General features: G+C 37.4%; 2 protein-coding genes across 2 annotated transcripts; both read right to left on the minus strand.

Annotated features, from left to right (window-relative positions):
- Positions 1-403: 403 nt before the first annotated feature.
- Positions 404-10,643, minus strand: LOC148046521 (vomeronasal type-2 receptor 26-like). Its single transcript, XM_087714808.1, has 6 exons — positions 10,471-10,643; positions 9,587-9,872; positions 4,431-5,282; positions 1,701-1,928; positions 1,386-1,512; positions 404-1,302 (listed from the first exon to the last, which is right to left on the minus strand). The coding sequence occupies exons 1-6, from the start codon at positions 10,641-10,643 to the stop codon at positions 404-406; spliced, it is 2,565 nt and encodes an 854-aa protein (XP_087570934.1).
- A 1,532-nt stretch (positions 10,644-12,175) lies between these two features.
- Positions 12,176-24,343, minus strand: LOC148046522 (vomeronasal type-2 receptor 26-like). Its single transcript, XM_087714809.1, has 6 exons — positions 24,006-24,343; positions 22,538-22,709; positions 19,759-20,613; positions 16,535-16,762; positions 15,113-15,239; positions 12,176-13,077 (listed from the first exon to the last, which is right to left on the minus strand). Exons 1-6 carry the CDS (start codon positions 24,341-24,343, stop codon positions 12,176-12,178), a joined length of 2,622 nt encoding a protein of 873 aa, XP_087570935.1.
- Positions 24,344-25,631: the final 1,288 nt, after the last annotated feature.

The raw sequence follows: 25,631 nt of genomic DNA on the forward strand, positions 1-25,631 counted from the left end.
CTTCAATGTGAAGGAATTTGGATTGCTCATCAAGGATGTGAACTAGAACATGTGAACCAAACAGCAAGAGATGGAAAAATTAGAAAATATAAATTCCAAAATAATTAGTTTGTAGTAGAGTATATGGAAATTATGAGGCACTGGTGATGTTTCAGTTCTATCAGTTGTTTTTGAATTTGCATTCACAGATGTGAATTAACATTTTTGTATATTTTGCTAGCTTCATATTTTGGTTTGATCCTAGAAAATACACACAAACACACCAGTTTTCAAAAACATAGTACAGACAGAATATTGCTTATTTAATCAATTCTACCTAAAACATTTCTCCCCCCAAAATATTTTCAAGCATGATTAAAACATGTGGGCAAATGTAAATAATCAGAGGCAAACAGACAAAGGTTTAAAACTTTCTCTTCATGATCTCATGTTTATTGTTCAGTTCAGGTCTCATCACAATGATAAAACACTTAGGAAGAAAGATGCACACCAATAATCCAGCACTGGAGGAGATCATGGAAAAGATCTCCACAGCCAACACAGATTTTCCCCTTGTGCTTAGATAGGTTGGGATAAAGCACAACCAAACACTGCAGAAGACCAACATGCTGAAGGTGATGAATTTGGCTTCATTGAAACTGTCAGGTAACTTCCTGGCTAGAAAAGCAGCAGAGAAGCTAACCAGTGCAAGGAAACCCATAAAGCCCAAAACACAGCAGAACATGACCGAATCTTCTTTGCACTCCAGGATGACTTCTTCAGACATTGAGTATGCATCAAAATCTGGGTATGGTGGGCACATTATTAACCATGCAACACAAAAGCTTAATTGAACAAGGGAGCAGGAAATAATAATGTAACTGATTATTCTTCCACCCACCCATTTTCTCAGTTTGGACCCAGGTTTGGTGGCCATGAAGGCTAGAACCACAACAAAGGTTTTGGCCAATACACAAGAAACTGCCACAGAGAAGATGAGTCCAAAAGCAGATTGTCGAAGGAGACATACAATCTTACCAGGTCTCCCGATAAATAAAAACACACAAAGGAAAGTGAGGAGGAGAGAAACAAGGAGAGTATAAGTGAGATTCCGGTTGTTGGCTTTGACAATGGGGGTGTCTTTATATTTAACAAAAATTGTAAGCACCAAAGTTGTCTTCAATGAAAAGCAAAGGGAAAGAACAGTTAGACTGATCCCCATAGATTCTTCATAGGACAAAAAGTTGATCCGCTTTGGAATACACATATTTCGATGGAGGTTTGAATAATAATCATCTGGACATGGAGAGCAATCATCTATGTCTAAAAAAGAGCACAGTAGAATTGATATAGTGGATTATGCACATTGTTATACCCTAGTCCCATTATACTTGGAAATTTCCTACCATTCCCTTCTGTTATTTTCCCCTCTGGACACAAATGGCAATTGTAGCAGCAAAAAGATTGCCCTTCTTTTTTGGACTTGCTGTATCCTGTCTCACAAGGATCATTACATAAAGATAGAGGTAATGCCTATCAATAAATGAAGAAGAATATTTTAAGATACGGAGGAGAATGGAAATGCTTGAAAAGATACTCTTACTTTAGAATCAACAAACTTTAATAGATTGATAAGCAGATGTAGCTATGAGAATTTCATTGGTGAAGATATTTTATGCTACATAAATGAAGGCTGACCAATCTAGGATCAAAAAACTAACCTGATTAAAGCCTACTGGCCACATGATGGAATCTATGGTGATATTGAAGAACTTGTCTGGTGGAACTGTGGGATCTACCATTCCAACTTTGACCCTACGAAAGGACTGGTTTGGGAATGTGATCCAGTTGATAATATCAAATCCACCAATGAATTCTCCATTTTTATCAAGGGAGATCTTTTCACCAACACTGTTATTGAATGTAATACCTTTCAGAAAAGAATGAAGCTGAAATATAGATAGAGAGAATGAGACAAATTATAGAAGATGTTTCTTTAAACAAAGAAAATTTTAAAACACCAAATAATTCCATAATCATTCCAAAATTTCATATTAATGAAATAAAATTTAAAATGTATTAATTTGATAGTATAGACCTTATATTGAGACTCTATATCATTTCAGACAAATGTTTGTCTAGTCTCTTTTTTAAAATCTACAATGATGTCCTACTGGATAATTATTCTGTTAGGAAAATTCTCCTTAGTTAGCAATAGCAATTCAATTCAATTTCAATTCAATTTATTAAATTTAACTGCAATAGCAGTTAGACTTATATACCGCTTCATAGGGCTTTCAGCCCTCTCTAAGCGGTTTACAGTCAGCATATTGCCCCCATAGTCTGGGTCCTCATTTCACCCACCTTGGAAGGATGGAAGGCTGAGTCAACCTTGAGCCGATGAGATTTGAACCGCTGAACTGCAGATAGCAGTCAGCTGAAGTGGCCTGCAGTACTGCACCCTAACCACTGCGCCACCTCGGCTCTTAGGTTAGTTCTAGGTTGCTTCTCTCATTAGAAAATAAGTTTAGAAAACAATATTCAAGTAATAAATGATATCTAAGTAGAAGACATTTAGCAGTATAAATTAATGACAAAAGGCCATTTCTTTTCTGATTTTTTTTTTAACGAAAAGGCAGAATCAATGTCTGTTGATTGTGATGAAATTTGAAATCATGCACTGAGTAGGGGTTGAATTTGATGACCTAAAGCCAATCTTGGAATCTATGATTCTTTCCCCAATTAGTAGTACCTATGTCTGGAAAGCAGTATATGCAAAATGACATCCTGCCTTGCTTCTCTTTTATTAAGACCCTGAGTTGTTAAAAATAATAGCTTCACTCCTTCCCTTGTCTCTTCTAGAACCTTGTTCCATTTCTTTTTCATTCATTAGCTCTAAAATTAGACATTGTTATGTTATACATTGTTGTTGTGAATATCTATGTGTAGAAATGCAAGTGAGTCTCAAATGGTCTATGAAACATTATCCCTGATGGAAAAGGACCACTCTAGTATCCTGCTTTAAGTAAGAATGTCAAAATATTATCAGCCCTTCCTCTTCTACTTAGGGTTTGCATGAGAAGATCCTCATCAGGAAATGCCTTAAAGTGAGGGCATAACTATACTTTCAGCAATGGAAAGAAAAGTGCTGACTAAATGCAAGCTTTCAAAAAATCCCATACATTTAGAACAAAACAATGAGTGCATCATCTAGAGCATGGGTATCAAAATTGCCATGTCACGCTGCCGTCATGTGAGGTTTTGCAACATTTTTCCCCTTCGCGGAAACTTGGAGGGGTGAGTCTTGCACATGATGTATCCGGCCCGTGGGCTGCCAGTTTGACACCCCTGATCTAGAGTTAGTAGATCACCTATTTCCTTTTACTTACAGACTGGACTGATGGCAGTTACGTACTTTCATGGACAAAAATATTCTGACCTAGGCTTCCTGAGACAGTAAAAAGCACACCATTAATCCCAAAAACCCTCTTTTTATTTCAATAGCTGTGAATTTAGTTCATTCACAGACCATAATGAATCGCAAATAGTTTGTAAAGAGTCTGACAGAAGTCTGCTACAGTCTTTCGGGATAAGGCTGATAAGCAGCCACATTTATCTCCCTTGAAATGCTGCTAAAGACCTAATTGCCAATTAGCTTTGCAAGGCCACATGGAGCACAGAGTCAAAATGGAGCTTCAGAGTTTAAACTGACCATAACAAACAAAATTGCTTCCTGCACAGGCTCACATACCTTTGCTCCTCTTTTATGTCTTATGGGAGGGGCCAATCATCTCCAAGACTTACTCCCAAGTCACTCCTTTTATCTTAAATGTTCTTGCCTTCTGGTAGCTTGCGCATGTGCACACTGGGAACAGGCTCCCTCTGTTTCTCTGCCTCGCTTATGTCTGACTGTACAGTCTGGAGGCAGCATATAATTCCCAGATGTCTCTGGCTCCCTCTCTGCCTCTGATGCAGACCCCTCATCTGAGCCTTCCCCTGACTCCAGGACTGGCCCATGTTCCTCCCCAACCTCCTCACTGTCTGACTCTGCTGCCAGTTACACAGGATGCCAGTGGACCACAGCAAAAAGCAAATTCTAAGAGATGTGTTTATAATTTTGTAGAATGCCTTTTGTGATTTCAATATGATGAAATAAATACTTCAGTTAGTTAAGCTATTGTTTAATTTAATCTTTACACCTAATTTTCATACCATCACAAAATATTGACTGTGGATACTGTCAGTCATCCAGGTCACAGTTGTCCCAAAGATTCTTTTTCAAAAGGCAATGGGACTTTGTTTTCTCTTGAAGACATTTTGCTTCTCATCCAAGAAATTTCTTCAGTTCAGACTGAATGGTGGAGGATGGAGGGATTTAAATTATAAAGACCAGATGCCTGCAAGAATATAAATCATTCCAAGTTTCTTCATTTCACTATTGAAAGTCTTACCTGCCACAACACATGATTGTGAAACTGTTTCCTTCCTTCTTTCACTATTGTTCTGTGCCTGGATTTGGATAAATACAGAGATTGCAAAGCATGTGCCACAGCACAGACAGCATTGTAAATGTTGTAGCTCTGGCCACTCATGAGTGTCTCAAAAACAGATGTAGGAAGGGTCTCAAGCCTCTCCTGGCCAGTACATTTTTTCTCTGACTTTTCTGCCACAGAATGGTAGAAGAAACAATTGAACGCTTGTTCCCAAAAATCTTTCCGAAAATGATCGTGCTGATTATTCCTTGGATTTATCCTTTCAAGAAATTTCTGGAAGTCTTGGATCTCCTTTATGTGAATTGCAAAGGATAAAGCACCTTGAAGGAAATGGATATCCCAAGATGTGTGAAAGGAAACTGAAGTGTAATCTGTTGGAGCTGTTATCAACCAGATTTTTGTCTTCCTTGGAATATCCTCCACTTCTGAAAACTGGAGGAATGTTCTCAGGGTAGGTATGGACCTACTTTCACCATATAGGATTATCACATTGGCTGTGCTTTTCATCAGAACTCGGTATATTTGAACTCCTTCATTTACTATATCAGTAAAATCACTATAAAAAGCTACATTGGTGAACTCTTGTATGAAATCAAAGCAGATGCCATGCTGGGAAAACATGGGAAACACCTCATGAACAAATTTCTCTCCACTGTCATCATTCACAGCAAGAACTCCAATCCAGATCCATCTAAAATAGAGCAATAACTGGAGGAGACCCCTATGTTGGTGAGATTCATTTGGAAGCATTTGGTGGAAGAAAACTGCTTGAGTCTCTTTATCCATGACTGGAACAGAGCCATAGGTCAGCTAAGGGAAGAATTTATGAAAATTGTAATAATATTAATGAAATACTTTTTTGTGTGCTTGCATAGTTCATTACAATACAATACAATAGCAGAGTTGGAAGGGACCTTAGTGGTCTTCTAGTCCAACCCCCTGTCTAGGCAGGAAATCCTATACCATTTCAGACAAATGGCTATCCAACATCTTCTTAAAGACTTCCAGTGTTGGGGCATTCACAAATTCTGGAGGCAAGCTGTTCCACTAATTAATTGTTCTAACTGTCAGGAAATTTCTCCTCAGTTCTAAGTTCTCTCCTTGATTAATTTCCACCCATTACTTCTTGTTCTGCCCTAGGGTTCTTTGGAGAATTGCTTGATTTCCTCTTCTTTGTGACAACCCCTGTGATATTGGAACACTGCTATCATGTCTCCCCTAGTCCTTCTTTTCATTAAACTAGACATACCCAGTTCCTCCAACCGTTCTTCATATGTTTCAGCCTCCAGTCCCCTAATCATCTTTGCTGCTCTTCTCTGCACTCTTTCTAGAGTCTCCACATCTTTTTTACATCGTGGCAACCAAAACTGAATACAGCATTCCAAGTGTGGCCTTTTCAAGGTATTATAAAGTGATATTAACACTTCACGTGATCTTGATTCTATCCCTCTGTTTATGTAGCCTAGATCTGTGTTGGCTTTTTTGGCAGCTGCTGCACAAGGCCGGCTCATATTTTAATGGTTGTCCACTAGGACTCCAAGATCTCTTTCACAGTTACTACTATTGAGCAAGGTACCACCTATACTGTACCTGTGCATTTTATTTTTCTTGCCTAAGTGGAGAACCTTACTTTTTTCACCATTGAATTTCATTTTGTTAGAGAGTGCCCAATGTTCTAGTTTGTCAAGATCCTTTTTTAGCTTAAGCCTATCTTCTGGGGTGTTGGCTATTACTGCCAGCTTGGTGTCATCTGCAAATTTGATGAGTTCCCCATTTATCCCCTCATCCAAATCATTGATGAAGATGTTGAAGAGTACTGGGCCTAAAACAGAGCCTTGGAGTACTCCACTGCATACTTCCCTCCATGTAGGTGCAGTTCCATTGAGGACTACATGTTGAGTGCAGTTTATCAGCCAGTTATGAATCCATCTGGCGGTGATGCTGTCTAACTCACATTTTTTGACTTTATCTAGTAGTAGGTTATGGTCTACTTTATCAAATGCCTTACTGAAGTCCAAGTAAATTATATCAATGGCATAAGATTAGTTTGTCATGATCTGTTTTTGACAAACCCACGTTGGCTTTTGGCTATTACTTTGTTTACTTCTAGGTGTTTGCTAATTCATTGTTTGATTAACTTTTCCAGAATCTTCCCTGGTATTGAGGTCAGACTGATAGGTCTATAGTTTCCTGGATCTATTTTTTTCCTTGTTTGAAGATTTGCTCTTTTCCAGTCCTCTGGCAGTTCCCCGGGACTCCAGGATCTCTGAAAGATATAGTTCAGTGGTTCTGAGATCTCGTCTGCCAGTCCCTTCAGAACCCTGGGGTGTAATCCATCTGGTCTTGGTGATTTGAACTCATCTAGGGTAGATACTTACCATTTTCTTCCCTATTTCAACTTGTGTTCCTAATCTGATTTTTGTGGTGCTGTTTTCAATAGGTTGGACTGTTGTTTTTTTCTTTGTGTAAAGACAGATGCAAAAAATGAGTTAAATAGTTCTACTTTCTCCCTGTTGCTTGTCACCTTCTTGCTACTTTGTCCCAGCAATGGACCAATTGTTTCTTTAACTTTTTTCTTGTTTTTAAATGCATTCAAGACCCAAATGTATTCAAGATAGTTTTCATCATTGTTGTGCTCTATTTCTGTAGAGATGTCGTTATTTCTTATATATAGTGCAACTCCACCTCCTTTTTTGTTTGGTCTATTTCTTTTGAATAATTTAAATTCTTCTAGCTGTATGTTCCATTTGTGGGTTTCATCCCACTAAGTTTCTGTAATGGCAACAATATCATATCTGCCCTTATTTACTTGAATTTCTAATTCACCCTGTTTATTCCTCCTACTCTGTGCATTGGTATATAGACATCTGAGTCCATTTTGATTGAACCTGTATTTACTGTCTACGTAACCTGACTATTTTCTTGCCACTTGTGTGATTCATACACATGGTATGGCACTCACTATTAAATGCTTGGTTTTGCTTGGCAGCAGGACTGAAAATCTTATCTGCACAAACATCTATGTTACATGCACTGATAACCCTATGGATTTTAGATTGTTGGGGACAGAAATATTCTGTATCAATTAATCAATTAATCAATTAATGTAATCTCTCCCTCTTGTAATTTAACATACTTCCCTTTTTCCTTTTCACAATTTTATGCTAATTTGGGGACCTGCAATGGCTCAGTCAAAAACTAACAGCTCAGGTTTGACACTCAAATGTTGCATGACTGGCTGATTTCCTTTCCTTGTCCCAGATCCCGTCCATCTAGCAGTTTCAAAGCATGCATATGTGAGTAGATAAATAGGTAGCACTTTGGTGTGAAGGTAACAATGTTCCATGTACCTTGGCAGATAGTCATACTGTACATACAGCCACAGAAATGTCTTCAGATCTGAAACCTGAATTATTTTTGTTGAGGATTTTACAGTAAAGAAAATGTATACTTGATATTTCATGTATTAACTGCCGCTAGGATTATATTTGCACAAAATTGAAAAAATGAAGATATCTCTATGGATGAGAATGTGATTAGGAAAATATTAGAATGTGCAGAAATGAATAGATTAACACTTTAAATTAAAGGGAAGGAACAATCTGATTATTATAACATATGAGAATTCTTTTATCAATGGTTAGAAAATAAATATGAAAAATGGAAAAAAGCAGAAGAGTGAAATAGAGAAAATGTTTTAACAAAGTTAAATAAATTAAGAAGAGGATTGTTATAGTATTAGGTATGGTATATAAGTAGTATTATTAAGTTAAGAATAGATAAAATAATAAATATGGCTGTAAATTGTAATTATTATTTTATAAAATATTTGCACAAAATATATGTACCCAGACAACACACTGTTAAATGTAAGATGATGCTTGAATTAAAATAAAATATTTTTTAAATAAATGTCTTCAGACAATGATGAGTCCCTGGGCTAAGAAAAAAAGATGAGAAGCATCCCTTTGTGATGGATATGACTGGACACGGGACCTTTACCTTTATGCTGGCTTAGTTAATAGTTCATGATTTTGTTGCTTTGCAATTTTCATTTTGATTTGCAGTAATTGTCAACACTGAGAAGTTCAGTAATAAAAATGAATGCCTTGCTTAAGAAGTTTTTTTGTTTCAATCAGTACCTGTGTTTGACAGCTGATGCACCATTTAAACAGTGGCAGAAGATGATACTTTAATTTCTGTACCAGAGGAAAAGACAGTGAGTTAAACAAAAGTTGTTACAAAATGCAAAGGAAAGGGAATATGGGGATTTCCAGGTTTGAAATTGCACCCTGCAGCTTGTCGCTTGATTTGAATCAAGATTTGGCAGGCTGAAAGATAGATGACTTTTGGAGTTAGAAAGATATGGCCTAAAATTTGGATGATCTGGATATTTTTTTTAGATTTAGATTTAGATTAATTTCACAGGTGGGTTGCTCCTGGTTTGGCCCAGATCAGGTGAACCAGTAGTAGCGTCACGCATGTGTGCAAGCTCAGAAGAGTGCACAAACTTACCGGTAGTAAAAAATTTGGAAGCCCAAAACTGATTAATTTATGTTTTAAAAATCATTATGTTAGACATAGTTGAGACTATGGAATAGATACAAAGCCATATTGTTGTCAGAAACACCTTTATGCCTGTCACCGCAAGATGTCATAGATGAGAAATAATAGGCAAAAACAAATGGCTAATTCATCATGAAGCACTAGAATTTGGTCAAGGAGAATGTAAAATAAAAATCAAGGGCAGAAGGATTTAAATATCAATGGGGAAGATCTATAAATAATATATTACAATTATTTGAAATACAGTATGTGCCAAATGCATTTAGTTCATCAACGACTATTAGTCACTTTTAAAGCTTCTTTATGGAGTATATATCAAAATGTTGTGCATAGTTTGAATGATACAAAGGAACTTTGCAGCAGGATGAGAAGTATTCCCGAGACCTGGAGTTCACCTATCTTACATTATTTCTATTATTTGGGTATATTTCACAAACAACATAAAACTGATCATCTATCAAAAGGTTGTATAGAATTTGCACTTTATTATAAAGGCTAACAGTCTAGATTTCTTCAGGTAGTGCCATACATCTTCAACTTATCTTTACCTGAGGGACTTTGTAGATGCACAGAAGAGTTGCCATATGGAGAGAGATGTCAGGTCCTCCAATGACTCCAGCCAAATGTTTTGGGACCCCACACTTGTAGTTAGGGGTAAATCTGCCCTGAGTTAAGAGAAGCATCATTGAGGCAAGATAAGTCCAAGTTGGACTGAAATTGCTGTTATAAATCTGGAAGCCCAGAGTGACATTGGGTAGGATCTGGGAATTTTCATTGATCTCTTTGATAGCAAATGCTAAGGTGAGAATGTGCTGGTAATTCTGAAACAATATTCTGTAGCAAAAATTACATAATACATTAAAAAGGGTCTGCTTCATAGGTGTAGTATAATAAGTTGATGTACTTTACTGCAAAATAGTTACTATTTTCCTAGAATCCTGGAAAATTCAGAACAAAACAGCTGTATACTCCTCCAATATCTGGAGTCCTTTTTTTTTTGTCATATGAGATGAACACTGTCTTGAAATTATATTATTTTTAAATACATGAAAAAGGCCCAATGTCAAATGCTATCTTCTAAAAACTGTTTATATGCACAAGGAAATTGATTAATTTTGGCACTGTAAGTATCAAATGATTAAAGTTATTTTGGGAAATATAGCCTCTCCCTAGTTTTAGTTACAGATTTATAAATTAATCTGCAGCAACATCTATGTTTATAAATATTTGGATGAGATTTATTATAATAGAGATATGACTTTCTTAATTTTTTTCTTTACATCAATTACATGGGAATTCACCAAAATTAATCAAGGCCCCCTATTTAGTGTGTTTGTTTTAGGAGTCTTTGTTATTACAAGAGAACATTTTGATCATCATATGATTGAACAGCAAGGCCCAGAGCTTGAAAAAAAAATGATGATGTACTTACATGAGTCTATCATGCAATCCCTCAGAAGGATGTTGACTGAAATCAATGGGGTCAGAATATGTTGAGAATACAGATATAATGCTAGCAATGTTAACATCTCCAACCTGATGATATGTGTGGCGAATAGGAAGAGGCTCATCCAAATCACATTGATGGATAGATTTCTTGCACATCACTTGAAGCATTAACAGAAACAGTGATTGCAAGAATATGACCATCTTCAATGAATGGCTTCTTTCTATATACAAATATCCCTGCCTGCAACATGATACTTGAATGTCTCCAAATAGTTCCAAGAGACCTGATTCCTTCTTCTGCTTTTCAGACAGAAATACGCAGTGCAACATACTATTGAATAAACTCGCAGAGCTTTGTGGCTTCCAACCATGGCTGGAATATCATGGGGAATAGTAATAATATCTTTTATTTCTTCATTTGCCTTGGAATCCCAAGGGTTTCAAAGAGAGAAACATGTAACCAATGTTTAATTGTAACCCAGAATTCTGAACTCTTCCACTCAGAAAAAGCATACTGCATCTCAAAAGAAAACATGCCAGGTACCCCAGAGACGATATGCAGTGAATCATATCAAGAAAAAAATTATTGAAATCATTCTGTGTCTGTGTATTTGGTTTTTCTTGCCTATACTGTATGCAGAACCCTATATTTCTCATTACTGAATTGCATTTTGTTGGATAGGGCTCAGTGTTCAAATCTATCAAGATCCTCCCAAATTTTGAGTTTATGTTATGATGTGTTAACTTTTTTCCCCAGGTTGCTATCATCTGTAACTTTGATGAGTTGCCCTTCCATCCCCTTATCTAGATCATTTATAGAGATATTGAAGAGCACTGGGCCTAAGACAGAACATTAAGTAGGCCATTGTCTACTTCAACTTTTACTTTTTAATTAGGTGAAAGCCACAGGAACTCTAGAGTCAGTTTTCACCAGTAGTGCCAATATGATGTATCCAATAAACTGTTCTTTAAGGAATTTCCCTGTCTCAGGCAAAGTTTTAGTTTCTATGGGTGCATTATTTGGAATGCTGACACAAGACGTATTTATTTATGTACTGGTTAGATTGCCTCTAGGACCTCAACACACACTTGATTGCATTGCCTCTTCCAATTTTTCTTTACAACAACTATATGATAATTTGGCTGGGGAAGCATGGCTGCTCCTGTGTGAATGGATATGAAGTTATTCAGTCCAACATTTTATTTACTAAACTATACTGACTTATTAAAGATTTGTCATTCCATTGAGATAAACAGTGTGGATTAGAGTGGTAATTTAAAAGATCAAGAATTATTAATTAATAATTGAAATATTTTATTTTAAAATACAATTAGTAAGTTGCAAATCATGAAAGTCAGCTCACTGTGTGAATTAATAAAACTTGTATTCCATTTATGGATAAGAATTCTTGACATATGTCACATGGCAGGAAAGAGAGAAGGAAGGAAGGAAGGAAGGAAGGAAGGAAGGAAGGAAGGAAGGAAGGAAGGAAGGAAGGAAGGAAATAAATTGTAGCACTAAATGATACTGGAGTTGAAAATAACAAAATAAATGGGAACCAGAAATAATAAGGCTCGCAATTTCCTCAATTCAACCTAAAATCATAATTTTATAAAATAACTCTTTTTAAAGATTTTCACAATTGGGCGTTTATAATATACTGATGCCGACATACAGTAGCTGAAATTTAAAACATTTTTTTCATTAACTGATGCTTATTGTTCAGTTCAGGTCTCATTACAATGATAAAACACTTGGGGAAAAAGATACACATCAATAAGCCAGCACTGGAGGAGATCATGGAGAAGATCTCCACAGCCAACATGTATTTTCCCCTTGTGCTTATATAGGTAGGAATAAAGCACAACCAAACAGTGCAGAAGACCAACATACTGAAAGTTATGAATTTAGCTTCATTGAAAGTATCAGGTAACTTCCTAGCTAGAAAAGCAACAGAGAAGCTGACCACTGCCAGGAAACCCATAAAACCCAAAACACTGTAGAACATAGTGACTGATCCATCATTACACTCCATGATGATCTCTTCAGACATTGAGTGCACATCAAAATCTGGATATGGTGGAAAAAGTGCCAGCCATGTGATGCAAATACTGGTTTGAACAAGGCAACACAAAAGAACAATGTAGCTGTCCATTGCTTTTCCCACCCATTTTCTCATTCTAGATCCTGGCTTAATGGCCATAAAAGCTAGGACCACAACAAAAGTTTTGGCCAACACACAGGAAACTGCCATGGAGAAGATGATTCCAAAAGCTGGTTGTCGAAGGAGACAGACAATCTTATTAGGTTTTCCAATAAATAATAAAACACAAAGAAAAGAAAGGAGGAGAGAAACTAGAAGAGTGTAGGTGAGATTCCGGTTGTTAGCTTTGACGATGGGAGTGTTTTTGTGTTTAGTGAAAATCCCAAGCATGAGAGCTGTGATAGAAGAAAAAGAAAGAGCACAAATAGCTAAACTGATCCCCAAGGGTTCTTCATAGGATAAATAAGTTATGTGTTTTGGAATGCATGCATCTTTGTCACCGTTTGAATAATGACCTCCTGGACAATGAGAACAGTCTTCCATATCTAAAAAAACAAGAAAAAAAACAATTACGTGCATTATTTTTCATTCATCAAGCCTTAGTATTGCATAACTCAGAGAGAGAAGTTAATTATCAACAGTGACATTGACTATTTAACCATTTAAATATGAAACCATATTCACTGAGGATTAGAAAAACTTTTTACCTGTCATGCATTTCATCATGGTTATCACATATCATGTTTCACCAAAAATACAATCTACTCTGAAAGTAAGTCCTAGTTTGAATTTTACATGTGCACCTAATATAAGTCCTACCCCCTCCAAAATAAGCTCCGGTTAAGATCACACCTACTCCAGGGTGCACAGATAAAAATTAAGATAGGGTAAGGGTAGAGATGTGTGGGGAGCTTCCCTACTATTTACCTTCAGATGGTTGCAACCTGACCTCACACACCCAGACATCTTCCTTGCTGGTCCATTTTTTTCTGCAAGTTTGCAAGTTTTGCAAGTTTAATAACATTTATATGCTGCCCAATCCCGTAGGACTCGCGGCTTACAGTACAGAAATAAATAAATAAAAAATACAGAGAGAAAAAACAAAGATAGATTTAAAAACAGCACACCATGCACTCCGTTCTAAATGGGGCTGGACCATACTTTGGGGTCAACAGCCCCAGGCCTGCCAGAACAGCCAGGTTTTAATGGCTTTCCGGAAGGCCGAGAGAGTGGGAAGGGTCCAGATCTCTGCGGGGAGATCATTCCACAGGGCCAGGGCAGCTACAGAGAAAGACCTCCCCCAAGTAGTCACCAACTGGCATTGCCCGGTCAATGGTACCCTAAGGAGGCCCAGCCTGTGAGATCTTATGGGTCATTGGGAGGTATGTGGCAGGAGGCGGTTCCGCAGATATCCAGGTCCCAAGCCATGTAGGGCTTTAAAGGTAACGACCAGCACCTTGAAGCGTGTTCGGAGACTGATGGAAAGCCAGTGCAGCTCGTGGAGGATAGGTGTAACATGGGTGTACCTAGGTACACCTGATATCGCTTGCGCGGCCGCATTCTGGACCAGTTGTAGTCTCCGAACACTTTTCAAGGGCAGCCCCAAGTAAAGCGCATTACAGTAATCAAGCCTAGAGGTGACGAGAGCATGTGTGACCATTTGAAGTGCCTCCCGGTCCAGGTAGGGCCGCAACTGGTGCACCAGGCGAACCTGGGCAAAAGCCCCCCTGGTCACAGCCAACAGGTGGTATTCTAATGTCAGCTGAGGATCCAGGAGGACACCCATGTTGCGGACCCTCTCTGAGGGGTGAAGAATTTCGCCCCCCAGGCTGAGAGATGGAATATCTGGACCATTTTTAGGGGGCAACATCAATAGCCACTCGGTCTTTTCTGGATTGAGTGCCAGCTTGTTTACTCCCATCCAGACCCTGACAGCCTCCAGGCACTGGCACATCACTTCTACTGCTTCGCTGAGTTGGCAGGGGGCGGACAGATACAACTGGGTATCGTCCGCGTATTGGTGGTATTTGATCCCATGCCGACGAATGATCTCACCCAGCGGCTTGCAGCCAGCAAGGCTTTCCTGAAGGCCTCTGCAGCCGATAACAGAGCTCTGGATCAATCTGGAGCTCTGATATTGGCTGCAGAGGCCTTCAGAAAAGTTGTCTTCAGCAAGTTGACAACTTGCTGGCCTTGCCAGCCGAAGAAGTTCCTGAAAGCCTCCAAAGTGAAAAGAAGGTCAGGGGCATTGCACACACACACACACAGTGAAAATTAAGACCTGCTGAAAATTAAGACCTGCTGCCTTTCTTGGTCTTATTTTCAGGGAAAGATAGGTACTATGTATTATCTGTATATCATTCTTGGTTACAAATATGTATGTATTTTATTTTCACAATCCTTTTCACGGTGCATAGATTTAAGTGCAAGAGAATTTCCACACATATGTTTTAACCTTTGTACATTACCCAGAGTCACTTGTATGACATTGGTAGTCACATAAATAATCAAAATAAAGAAATAATCCAAATGATTAGCCCTGTTAATAAGCTTATTCCATTACTTCTCAAAAATGTTTACCTTCTTTGTTTGAAATTTTCCCTTCTGGACATGGATAGCAATCATAGCAGCAAAATGGCCTTGATTCCTTCTTGGTCTTGCTATGCCCTGTTTTGCAAGGATCATTGCACAAAGAAAGGGGATGTGCCTATCCAAAAAATTGAGAATATTTGAAGGCAAGTTTCCTTTGAAGTTTCATTGAAAGAAAACACCTTTTCAGTTCTTTATACATATTTCTTTCCTGTATATTTTTAAAAAACAGACCTCCATTATCTATTGTGTTTTTGGCCTTTTATGAATAGTTAGATGAGAGTCTGAGAATGAATTCATGGGAAATAAAATCCTTGAGGTAAGTTGACAACTTGCAGGACAATTATGTACATTTGGACTAGGAAACAAAATCCACTGCGTTGTCCAACCTATCTCCTAGATCAGTGGTTTTTTGTTTTGATTTTTGAACTGGGCAATGTTAAGATCTTTAGACTTTAATTATCAGAATTCCACAGCGAAAATGGCAGTTGAAGTTCACAGATCTTAAAGTTATCAAGCTTTTTTTAAAAAACAAACAAACAAATAAACACTGATTTACAGATTTGGAGATATTATATATTGTCCTCATTCAGGAAAATAGAGGCTGATTTTTTTTAAGGGTGATGGGACCTGCATGCTGATGTATTATATAAGATAAGGTAAAAGTTCCCACACACATGTGTGCTAATTGTTTCCGGCTCTAGGGGCAATGCTCATCTCTGCTTCTAAACTGAAGAGCCAGTGCTGACCAAGATGTCTCCATGGTCATGTGGCCAGCATGACTAAACACCAAAGGCACCCAGAGCGCTGTTACCTTACCACCAAAGTGGTTCCTATTTTTCTACTTGCATTTTTTATGTACTTTCAAACTGCTATTTTGGCAGAAGCTGGGACAAGTAATGGGAGCTCACTCCATTACGTGGCTCTAAGGATTTGAACCCCTGAACTGCTGACCTTCTGATCAACAAGCTCGGTGTCTTAGCCACTGAGCCACCACATCCCTGATATATCCTATAGGGGATATCAATTTGAATATGTAAGGGAAACAGCTTGCCAAAAAAAATACATACATTGATACATACATATGGTTGCAGACTAAATTTCAAAACCAAGTTTTCAGAGTGCCTAAGGAAGAAAATAAGAGCTAAAGAAAATAGAGCTAAAAAAGAAGCTTTTTTGCTCATGTAAATTGTAGCAATTTATAAAATATTTGGTATCTAACTACAAACAATAGATATATATGAATCATTTTTCTACTCCTAGGAAATCAGCCTTAAAAAATGATAAAAATATTTTATATTTAATGTAAAATGAGAATTTTCTTCTCCCAGGGAAGGGGCTAAGAAACAAATTTCATTCCATAATGTTTTTAATGTTGTTTAAATTAAAAAAGCACAGCTACTCAGACCTTACCTCATTTAAGCTTTTTGACCACATGATGGAATCTTCAGAAACATTGAAGAATTTGTCTGGGGAAGCCATAGGATCTATCCTTCCAACGTGGATCCTAAAAAATGATCGGTTTGGGAATGTGACCCAGTTATTTATATCAAATCCACCAATGAATTCCCCTTCTTTGTCAAATGAAATCTTTTCTCCAACACTGTTGTTAAATGAGACCTTTCTCAAGAAAAGATTAAGCTAAATTGAAAAGGGTGAGAGGAAAGATAAAATAGAAAACACTCATTTATCATTCTATTTCTGTTCAAAGTCCATTTCATATGGTGTTTGTTTATTAGATTTTTAAATCATGATTCATTAATAGCAATAGCAATAGCAGTTAGACTTATATACTGCTTCATAGGGCTTTCAGCCCTCTCTAAGCGGTTTACAGAGTCAGCATATTGCCCCCAACAACAATCCGGGTCCTCATTTTACCCACCTCAGAAGGATGGAAGGCTGAGTCAACCCTGAGCCGAGAGATTTGAACAGCCGAACTGCAGAACTGCAGTCAGCTGAAGTAGCCTGCAGTGCTGCATTTAACCACTGCGTCACCTCTGCTCTCTAATAAACTCTGAGTTTCATAAGCACCTGAAATATATCATTTTGTAATGGAAGGCCTTGGAAGATGTCACATAAGGAAAAGGAGTATTCTGGTTGTTAAAATGTTTTTTTTTCCCTTGTTGAGTTTCAATCTAGAGCAGGGGTGTCAAACTCAAGGCCCCAAGGCTGGATCCAACCTGTGGGGTTCTTAAATCTGGTCCTCAAGGTTGGCCTAGAAATAGCAAAGGACTGCCCTGCGGTGCCTCTAGCAGCCAAAACAGGGAGCAGGGGAGTCACACGTGGAGAATTGCAATGCTGATCTGGTCCTTGAACAAACATAGTTTGACACCCCTGATCTAGAGGGAAGCATTTGTCTCCAGAAGATATCCTTCTGAGCAATAGTGAGAATAATATGAGAATATGAATGCCTATCTATAGGACTTCATTTCTAAAGTATTGTCAACAGCTCTTACACTGGAACTGATGAAAGGGGAGAATCAATTTCCAAACACTCGTATGTAATGATATGCTCTTATTATTATGTGTTCATTTTCTCCTTCAGTGTGTGAGCCATATGTAGTAATGAATATCTGGATTTTTTTTGTTTGTTTGAAGGGCACGAGAGATGTTATAAATGCAGGGGATGTCTTCAATCATTTTTCTAAAATTTTGATCAAACCAATGGTCTAGTCTATATAAGGAGAATAGCTGGATACCCATGCTTCATGACGAAACTATATGATCGGGCTATACAGGAGAAATTTGATTCACAATCTGCTGGCTAAGAGGTGGTCAGTGATTGAAACACATAAGGAAATATCACTCCTGCCACCTTGAATCTGGAAGCAGTTTCATAGGTGGAAGGCATAGACATTTTGGTGAGGTACCGATGTTTAGTACTGTAAGGAGCCCCAGACTGCTCTTGAGTGAAGGAATGGAATGTCTGCCAGTTTGAACTGAGGTAATGGAATGTGTGGCAACTGGCAGTGAAACAGAGTTCTTTTCAGGTGGGGAGGGGGAGTAGAATGTCTAACTCCTTAGCATCAGAGTGTGTTAATATAAGGCAACTAGCAATTGGAACAGAGTCCTTTTCAGATGGGGAGGGGGAGTAGAACTCCTTAGAATTAGAGCGTATTAATTACTGTATAAGCAATACTAATGATATGATGGTCATTTTGAAAAATCTTTTCTTAGTGAACACCTAGAGTCCTCCGGGATTGAGCAGCCTATAAATCTAATAAATTAAATTAAATTAGAAGCCAAGAGGAACATATATGCCAAATTTCAAATTTGCAAGCTTTATGGTTCTGGAGATTTTGTGATGAGTGAGTGTTATTTGGCATACTAACACTACAATATCTATATATCTATATATCTATATATCTATATATCTTTATATCTTTATATCTTTATATCATCTTTATATCTTTATATCTTTATATCTTTATATCTTTATATCTTTATATCTTTATATCTTTATATCTTTATATCTTTATATCTTTATATCTTTATATCTTTATATCTTTATATCTTTATATCTTTATATCTTTATATCTTTATATCTTTATATCTTTATATCTTTATATCTTTATATCTGTGTCTGTGTCTGTGTCTGTGTCTGTGTCTGTGTCTGTGTCTGTGTCTGTGTCTGTGTCTGTCTGTCTGTCTGTCTGTCTGTCTGTCTGTCTGTCTATCTATCTATCTATCTATCTATCTATCTATCTATCTATCTATCTATCATATATATCAGCTGATAAGGAGGAGACCTGTGGCTTAATGGCTAAGACGTTTGCCTAAGATGCAATACAGCACAGGTTCGAATCCCAGTAAGGGTATGGCTAGCTGATGAGAGCTAAATAGCTTGAAATAGATCTATACTAGTCTCCCTTTATTTATTTATCAGCACAAATAAAACACACACACACACACACACACACACACACACACACATATGCATGCATGCATGCATGCATACATATACGTCTACGTCTACATATATACATATATACATATATACATATATACATACATACACACATACACATACACATACACATACACACACACATACACACATACACACACACACACACACACACATATATAAATATATATATATATATATATATATATATATATATATATATATATATATATATATATATATATATATATATATATATATATATATATATATATATATATATATATATATATATATATATATATATATATATATATATCAAATATGGGAGGAAGATCACTACTTCCATTCTCTGTCCTTCGGCTCATCACAAGAGACCATCCAGACAGAAACCCAATATTTTTACTGTTGCCTTTTTGTTACATTTGTTGTACAAATGTAACAAAAAACAGTACAAAACAGTATATAGTAGTGTTAGTATAATCAAATCATATGCTTATTTCAGTCAAAGACAGGACAGGACAATTAAAAATATAGGAGTATCTAATTAAAAATTCTAGACATATTAATATATAATTGCTTCCAATGTCCTCTGTGGTCTTAAGATGTTGTAAAATGGACAGTGATAGATATAGCCCTTAGATATCCTACTTTTCTTTAGAGTGAGCCTTCTAGTTGGCCCATAGACTGAACTTGCAGATCTCCAGCATATCTCTGCTCAAAACATTACCTGCCACAATTGTTGGTTCTGAAGCTTTGGTCGTCTTCTCCCCACAATAAGGTTGTGCTTGTGTTTTGATGAATGCATTGCCTCCAAAGCATACGCTACAGAATAGACCGCATTGTATACATTATAGCTGTGGGCAGTTGTGCTAAGTTCAAACACAGATGCAGGAAGGGTTGCCATCTTCTCCTTTCTTGTACAGATTGTGCCATATTTTTTATCTAGATCAGAGCTGTGAAACAAGCACCTGAATGCATGCTCCCAGAAATTTCTTAGGAACCCATCGTGTTCTGCTGTTGTTGGATTTCTGGTTAGAAGAAATTCCTGGAAGCCTGGCAGCTCTTTTGAGTGAACTGCAAAAGATAAAGCATTCTGGAGGAAACTTACATCCCAATCTCTTTGAATAGATATGGATGTGAAATCCATTTCAGCATTCATGATCCAGATCTTTGTGTTCACTGACATATCCTCCAGTTCTGCATACTGCACTAACATTTTCAAAAAGTTCATGGATTCCATTCCACCATATAAGACAATCACCTTGGCTGTACTTTCCACAATTATAGAGTAAGTTTTGTAAGTTTCTTCCATCACATCTGTAAAATCACTGTAAAAGGCTACATTTGGGAACTCTCCTATGAAATCAAAGCAGATGCCCTGCTGGGAAAATGTGGGGAGCACCTCATGTACAAATTTCTCTCCCTTGTCATCATTCACAGCAAGAACACCAATCCAGATCCACCTAAAATATAGCAACAACTGGAGGAGCCCCTTATGTTGATGGGATTCATTTGGAAACATTTGTTGGAAGAAAACTGCTTGAATCTCTTTATCCATGATTGGAGCAGAACCATAGGTCAGCTAAGAAAAAAAATGATAGGGAAGAATGAAGAATGTGATAGACTGTTTTTCCATCTTAATAGTGCTGTGTTTTTTTCCTTTCCCTTGAAATTAGGGTTGACCCCGATGATTGCCTGGAGAATTTGGCAAGATTTTAGAAGTGGTTTGCTATTTTCTGCTTCCTAGGGTAAAACAAGAACAACTGGCCCAAGGTCACTCTGCTTCATCCTTGAGGTGGGACTAAAATTCACATATCCCAGTTTCAGGCCCAATGCCGTACTCCCTATGCCAAACTTGCTCTCTAAATAGTGTTATGCTTTTTAAACTATAATGCCTATTTTCAAAAATCAGTTGGGAAGTTTTATGAATATACTTATGTGTCTTCCTATGATGATTGTCAACAAATTAGATAATTTTCATTATCTAGCATTTAGAATGAATTGGTGTAGAAAACATCTGGACAAAAAGTAAAGCCAATCAGCCTTAGGAGGAAACTGACTTGAACATATCCATGAGAATGGAACTGAAAGGGACCTTGGAGGTCTTCTAATCTAGTCCCCTGCTCAAGCAGGAGACCCTATATCAGGGATGGCAAATCTTTTTGACACAGAGTGCCGAAAAGGGAGCGGACATGCGTGTGTGCTTGTCAGGGCTGCAACCCGAAAGAGGAGTTGTTGGGAAATAAACTTCTGGTTTCTGGCATGCACATGGGCACCAGGCAGCTGGTTTCCTGGTTTCTGGCATGCATACATGCTTGATGATAAGTTGGTTGGCGCACATGCATGTACCAGAAACTGGAAGGCCAGCTCTTCTAGTTTCTGGCACTGGCACTGGCACACATATGAAGGCCAGCTGATCATCGCATGTGCATGTGCACCAGAAACCTGGAAGAGGAACAATGACACGCATGTGTCAGGCAACATGGCTCCATCTGCCTCTTCGGGCACGTGTGCCACAGGTTCGCCATCACGGCCATATATCATTTCAGATTTCAAGTGATTGTCCAGTCTCTTCTTAAATATGTTCTACTGCTCAAGGCCAAATCTGGAAGAACATGAGCGCGCACACACACACACACACACACACACTCACACTCACACACAACTACACCTGAACAATTGCAGCAGTTTCTTTTGAAAAATAAATAGCAAATTTTAGTGAAGGCTTCATACCACAGTCCTATAATATGGATGCATGAGGGCTTTTGCCCTGGGAAGAAGCTCTCATTAAAATAAATTGGAATCTTTACCCAAGATAACACAATAAGCATAAAAATGTTGTGAGGTTGAAAGGCTTAAAAACTCATGCAACAGAACTTAGATTCAGATTGGGGATCCTATGCAAAAAAAAATATGATTTTGTATTTGGGCTGATTTTCTTGCATGCCTTGAACATGTCTTTTAGCAAACTGTTCCATAATTGTCTAAAGGGCCAAGACTTTTGGTAATTGTATGCAAAAGATAACACTTAAATATACAGAAATATTAATATATAGATTACAGATCCCTTTCCTTGCAATCAATTATGCACTCAATCAAAAGGCAATCTAAATCTGAATTAAATATTTTTTTCTCCACTAAAAATGGACATTTTTTAGCTGTTTGCATTTGCGATGTCATAACTTCAAGCAGAGTTGAGACTAAAATTATGCACTGAATCCAGAAACGGATTCTGGAATGAAGTCATTAGATGACTGAAGCATAAAATACATACCAAGTAAACTGGTCTTTCTAACTGTAAATGAAAGTAAATTACACGTCTGTTTCACAAATTGGAAACTTTATTGTATATTTCTCATCAAGAATTTTCTCTTCTGGCATAATGTAAGCTTTTTGATTGTTTCAATCATACTCTTTCCTGAACCTCAGCTACAACATTGCTGTCAAGCAATCACAAGAATAGTAAATGGCTTGTTCAGTTAATATGTGTCAAAAGTACACTATACCTGGGGAATTTTGTAGATGTCCAGTATGGTTGCCATGTGGAGACAGATATCAGGTCCCCCAATGACTGCAGCTGGATTGTTTTGAATGCCACATTTGAAATTTGGGATGAATCTATTTTGAGCAAAGAGAAGCTCCATTGAGGCAAGGTAGATCCAACTTGGACTGAAGTAGCTGTTATAGATGTTGAATCCCATGGTGACATTGGGTAAAATCTGGGGATTTTCATTTATTTCCTTTATAGCAAAAGCTAATGCTAGGATGTGTTGGTAACTCTGAAACAGTACCCTGCAATTGAAAACTGCATGTGTTTTAAAAGTAAATGGTTCCAAAAATATTTATCCTATTTATGCTTTAATCATCTTAATACTGAGCATTTCATAAATTTTATATATATATATATATATATATATATATATATATATGTATGTATGTATGTATGTATGTATGTATGTATGTATGTATGTATGTATGTATGTATGTATGTATGTATGTATATATATATATATATATATATATATATATATATATATATATATATATATATATATATATATATATATATATATATATATATATATATATATATATAAACAAATGATTTTGATATCATCCAAGTAAATGCAAAAGCTTCTCCCATTTGGGCTTTTTTGAACAAGCAAGCACTGTCTTTGTTTTAGCAAATATAATTTGAATTGTACATTTATGTAGAATTTACAGTATCACAAACCAGCTTAATAATGGATGATAACTAGGAGCTAAGGATGTTACTTGTGAAACCTATTATGGAAAAAGGAATTATAGGAATCTTAGTTAAACTTCAAGTAAAGGTAAAGGTTTCCCTTGCACATATGCGCTAGACATTCCCGACTCTAGGGGGCGGTGCTCATTTCTGTTTCAAAGCCAAAGAGCCACCACTGTCTGAAGACTGTCTGTGGTCCCTTGGCCGCCATGATTAAACACCGAAGGCGCACTGAACGCTGTTACCTTCCCACCAAAGGTGACCCCTATTTTTCTACTCGTATTTTTTACATGCTTTCAAACTGCTAGGTTGGCAGAATCTGAGACAAGTAATGGGAGCTCACCCCATTATGTGGCGCTAGGGATTCAGACTGCCGAACTGCCAATCTTTCAATTGACAAACTCAGCATCTTAGCCACTTAGCCACCACAACCTGTAGTTAAACTTTAACCCATATATTTCAGTCAAACACAATCTGGGCCCTTCTGCTATCCTTTGATTGTTTATCAACTGAACACAAAACTCTGTAATATCATTCATTATCATTCACAGAAGATTGTATGCCGAAACAGAGAGTTTCCACAGCAGAATGTTAATTGTTAAACGAAAGGATTAAATGGTTAAAAGGGTTAAGGCACCCTGTTCATTACTGGATGATGGTAGCTGTAGTAGAGATTGCCTTAAGAATCATTTGATTCAACACTGGGTTAAAAACATAAAATCACTTACACAAAATCATCAAGAAGTTCCAGAGTAGGGTGTTGAATGAAATTAACAGGACTGGAAAAGACATAAAGCTGAGAAATAATGCCAGCAATTCTGAGATCTCCAGACTGGATATATTTATGATGAATAGAGAGAGGTTTACTAACATTGCAATTATGATTGGGGATCTTACATACTACCCAGGCATTGATACCAATAATAAAACAATAAATACCACCGTATTGACTGAAAATCTTCCTTCTGTACACAAATGGGCCCTCTTCCACTTTGGCAAGTGCATATTTTCTTGGTGAGTGGCCGATCATTGCAAATGCATATTTCCAAATCACAGAACCTGCCATGTTTCTCTCAATTGTTTCAAAGACCAAACTGCACAGTGTGTTACTGTTCAAGGGGAGAAACGTGTTTGTCTACAGCCCCAGCTCTGAATGTTTGAAGGAATATTAATAGCATCCTGAGCCTTTGTTCATGTTTTTCTTCCTATGCTCTCAAGGATTTGGAAAACAAATGAAGATCCTCGTGTTTAATTGGATAATTACAAGGTACAGTAGATAATCACATGCTCAGAGTTTTTCATTCAAACTCACCTTAAAGAAGAAACAATGGGCATGTTTTATGTGTGAAAATAAAAAAAAAAGATAAAACCCACAGTAATAAGAATATTAAAAGAACCCTTCAGTGTGAAAACACTGGCTTTTTTTAATTTACACCACACTGCACATCCACATAGACACACAGGGATGACATTATGGATGGTTTCAAAAGTGAAATATTGTAACCTTCAAAAGATCAACATTTTCATTAGTGCAATACATCTCTTTCTCACTCTCTCTCTCTCTTTGCATATGTATTTGCATATGCATAGTATATATGCATATATCAGAGGTGGGTTTCAAAAATTTTACTAATGTTTCTGTGGGTGTGACTTATTTTGTGGGTGTGGCCTATTTTGTGGGCATGGCTTGGTGATCATGTGACCGGGTGGCCATGACCAACTTGTAAAATGTGGTGAAGCTCACTTAACAACGCTCTTCCTTAGAAACCAAAAATTTGGGCTCAGTTGTGATCATAAATTATCTTTATTTTTCTTTCTTTCATGTCTCTCTCCCTCTTTCGTTCTCTTTCTCCTTTCTCCTTCCTTCTTTCTCTTTTTCTCTTTCTCTTTCTTTCTCTTTCTTTCTTTCTTTCTTTCTTTCTTTCTTTGTCTCTCTCTCTTTTCTCTCTCTCCATTCCTTCCTTCCTTCCTTTCTTTCTCTTTCTCTCTTACCCTTTCCCTTTCCCTTTCTCTCTCTCTCTCTCTTTCTCTCTCTCTCTCTCTCTCTCTCTCTCTCCTCTCTCTCTCTCTCTCTCTCTCTCTCTCTCTCTCACACACACACACACACACACACACACACACACACACACACACACACACACACAAACACATAGATGAAGCCCTTCCTGGGATTTATCCTGCATGGACGTGCTTGGCAACAGCAATGACAGCAGCAATGGCAAAACATATGCTTCCCTTTGGGGGCCCATTCCCCAGCCAGCTCAACCACGAGAGCACCAAGGGATGGCAGGATATACTTTACTTCAGTGGCAGGAGAAGGAAAAAAATGCTCCAGGAGGGCAGGTGGTACACAT

This window comes from Thamnophis sirtalis, unplaced genomic scaffold, assembly GCF_051295495.1.
Source record: "Thamnophis sirtalis isolate CommonGarterSnake01/CBP01778 unplaced genomic scaffold, rThaSir2_p1.2 scaffold_4, whole genome shotgun sequence".
NCBI lineage: Eukaryota > Metazoa > Chordata > Lepidosauria > Squamata > Natricidae > Thamnophis > Thamnophis sirtalis.

Coding starts and splice junctions, on each gene's coding strand:
- LOC148046522 (XM_087714809.1), bottom strand. CDS start 24,343: ATGGCAGGTTCTGTGATTTGGAAATATGCATTTGCAATGATCGGCCAC. Junction 16,763..19,758: donor AGAACCAACAATTGTGGCAG/GTAATGTTTTGA, acceptor TTTTCAATTTAG/CTTAATCTTTTCTTGAGAAA. Junction 13,078..15,112: donor GAAAATTTCAAACAAAGAAG/GTAAACATTTTT, acceptor TTGTTTTTTTAG/ATATGGAAGACTGTTCTCAT.
- LOC148046521 (XM_087714808.1), bottom strand. CDS start 10,643: ATGTGCAAGAAATCTATCCATCAATGTGATTTGGATGAGCCTCTTCCT. Junction 1,513..1,700: donor GGCCAGTAGGCTTTAATCAG/GTTAGTTTTTTG, acceptor ATTTATTGATAG/GCATTACCTCTATCTTTATG. Junction 1,303..1,385: donor GAAAATAACAGAAGGGAATG/GTAGGAAATTTC, acceptor GCTCTTTTTTAG/ACATAGATGATTGCTCTCCA.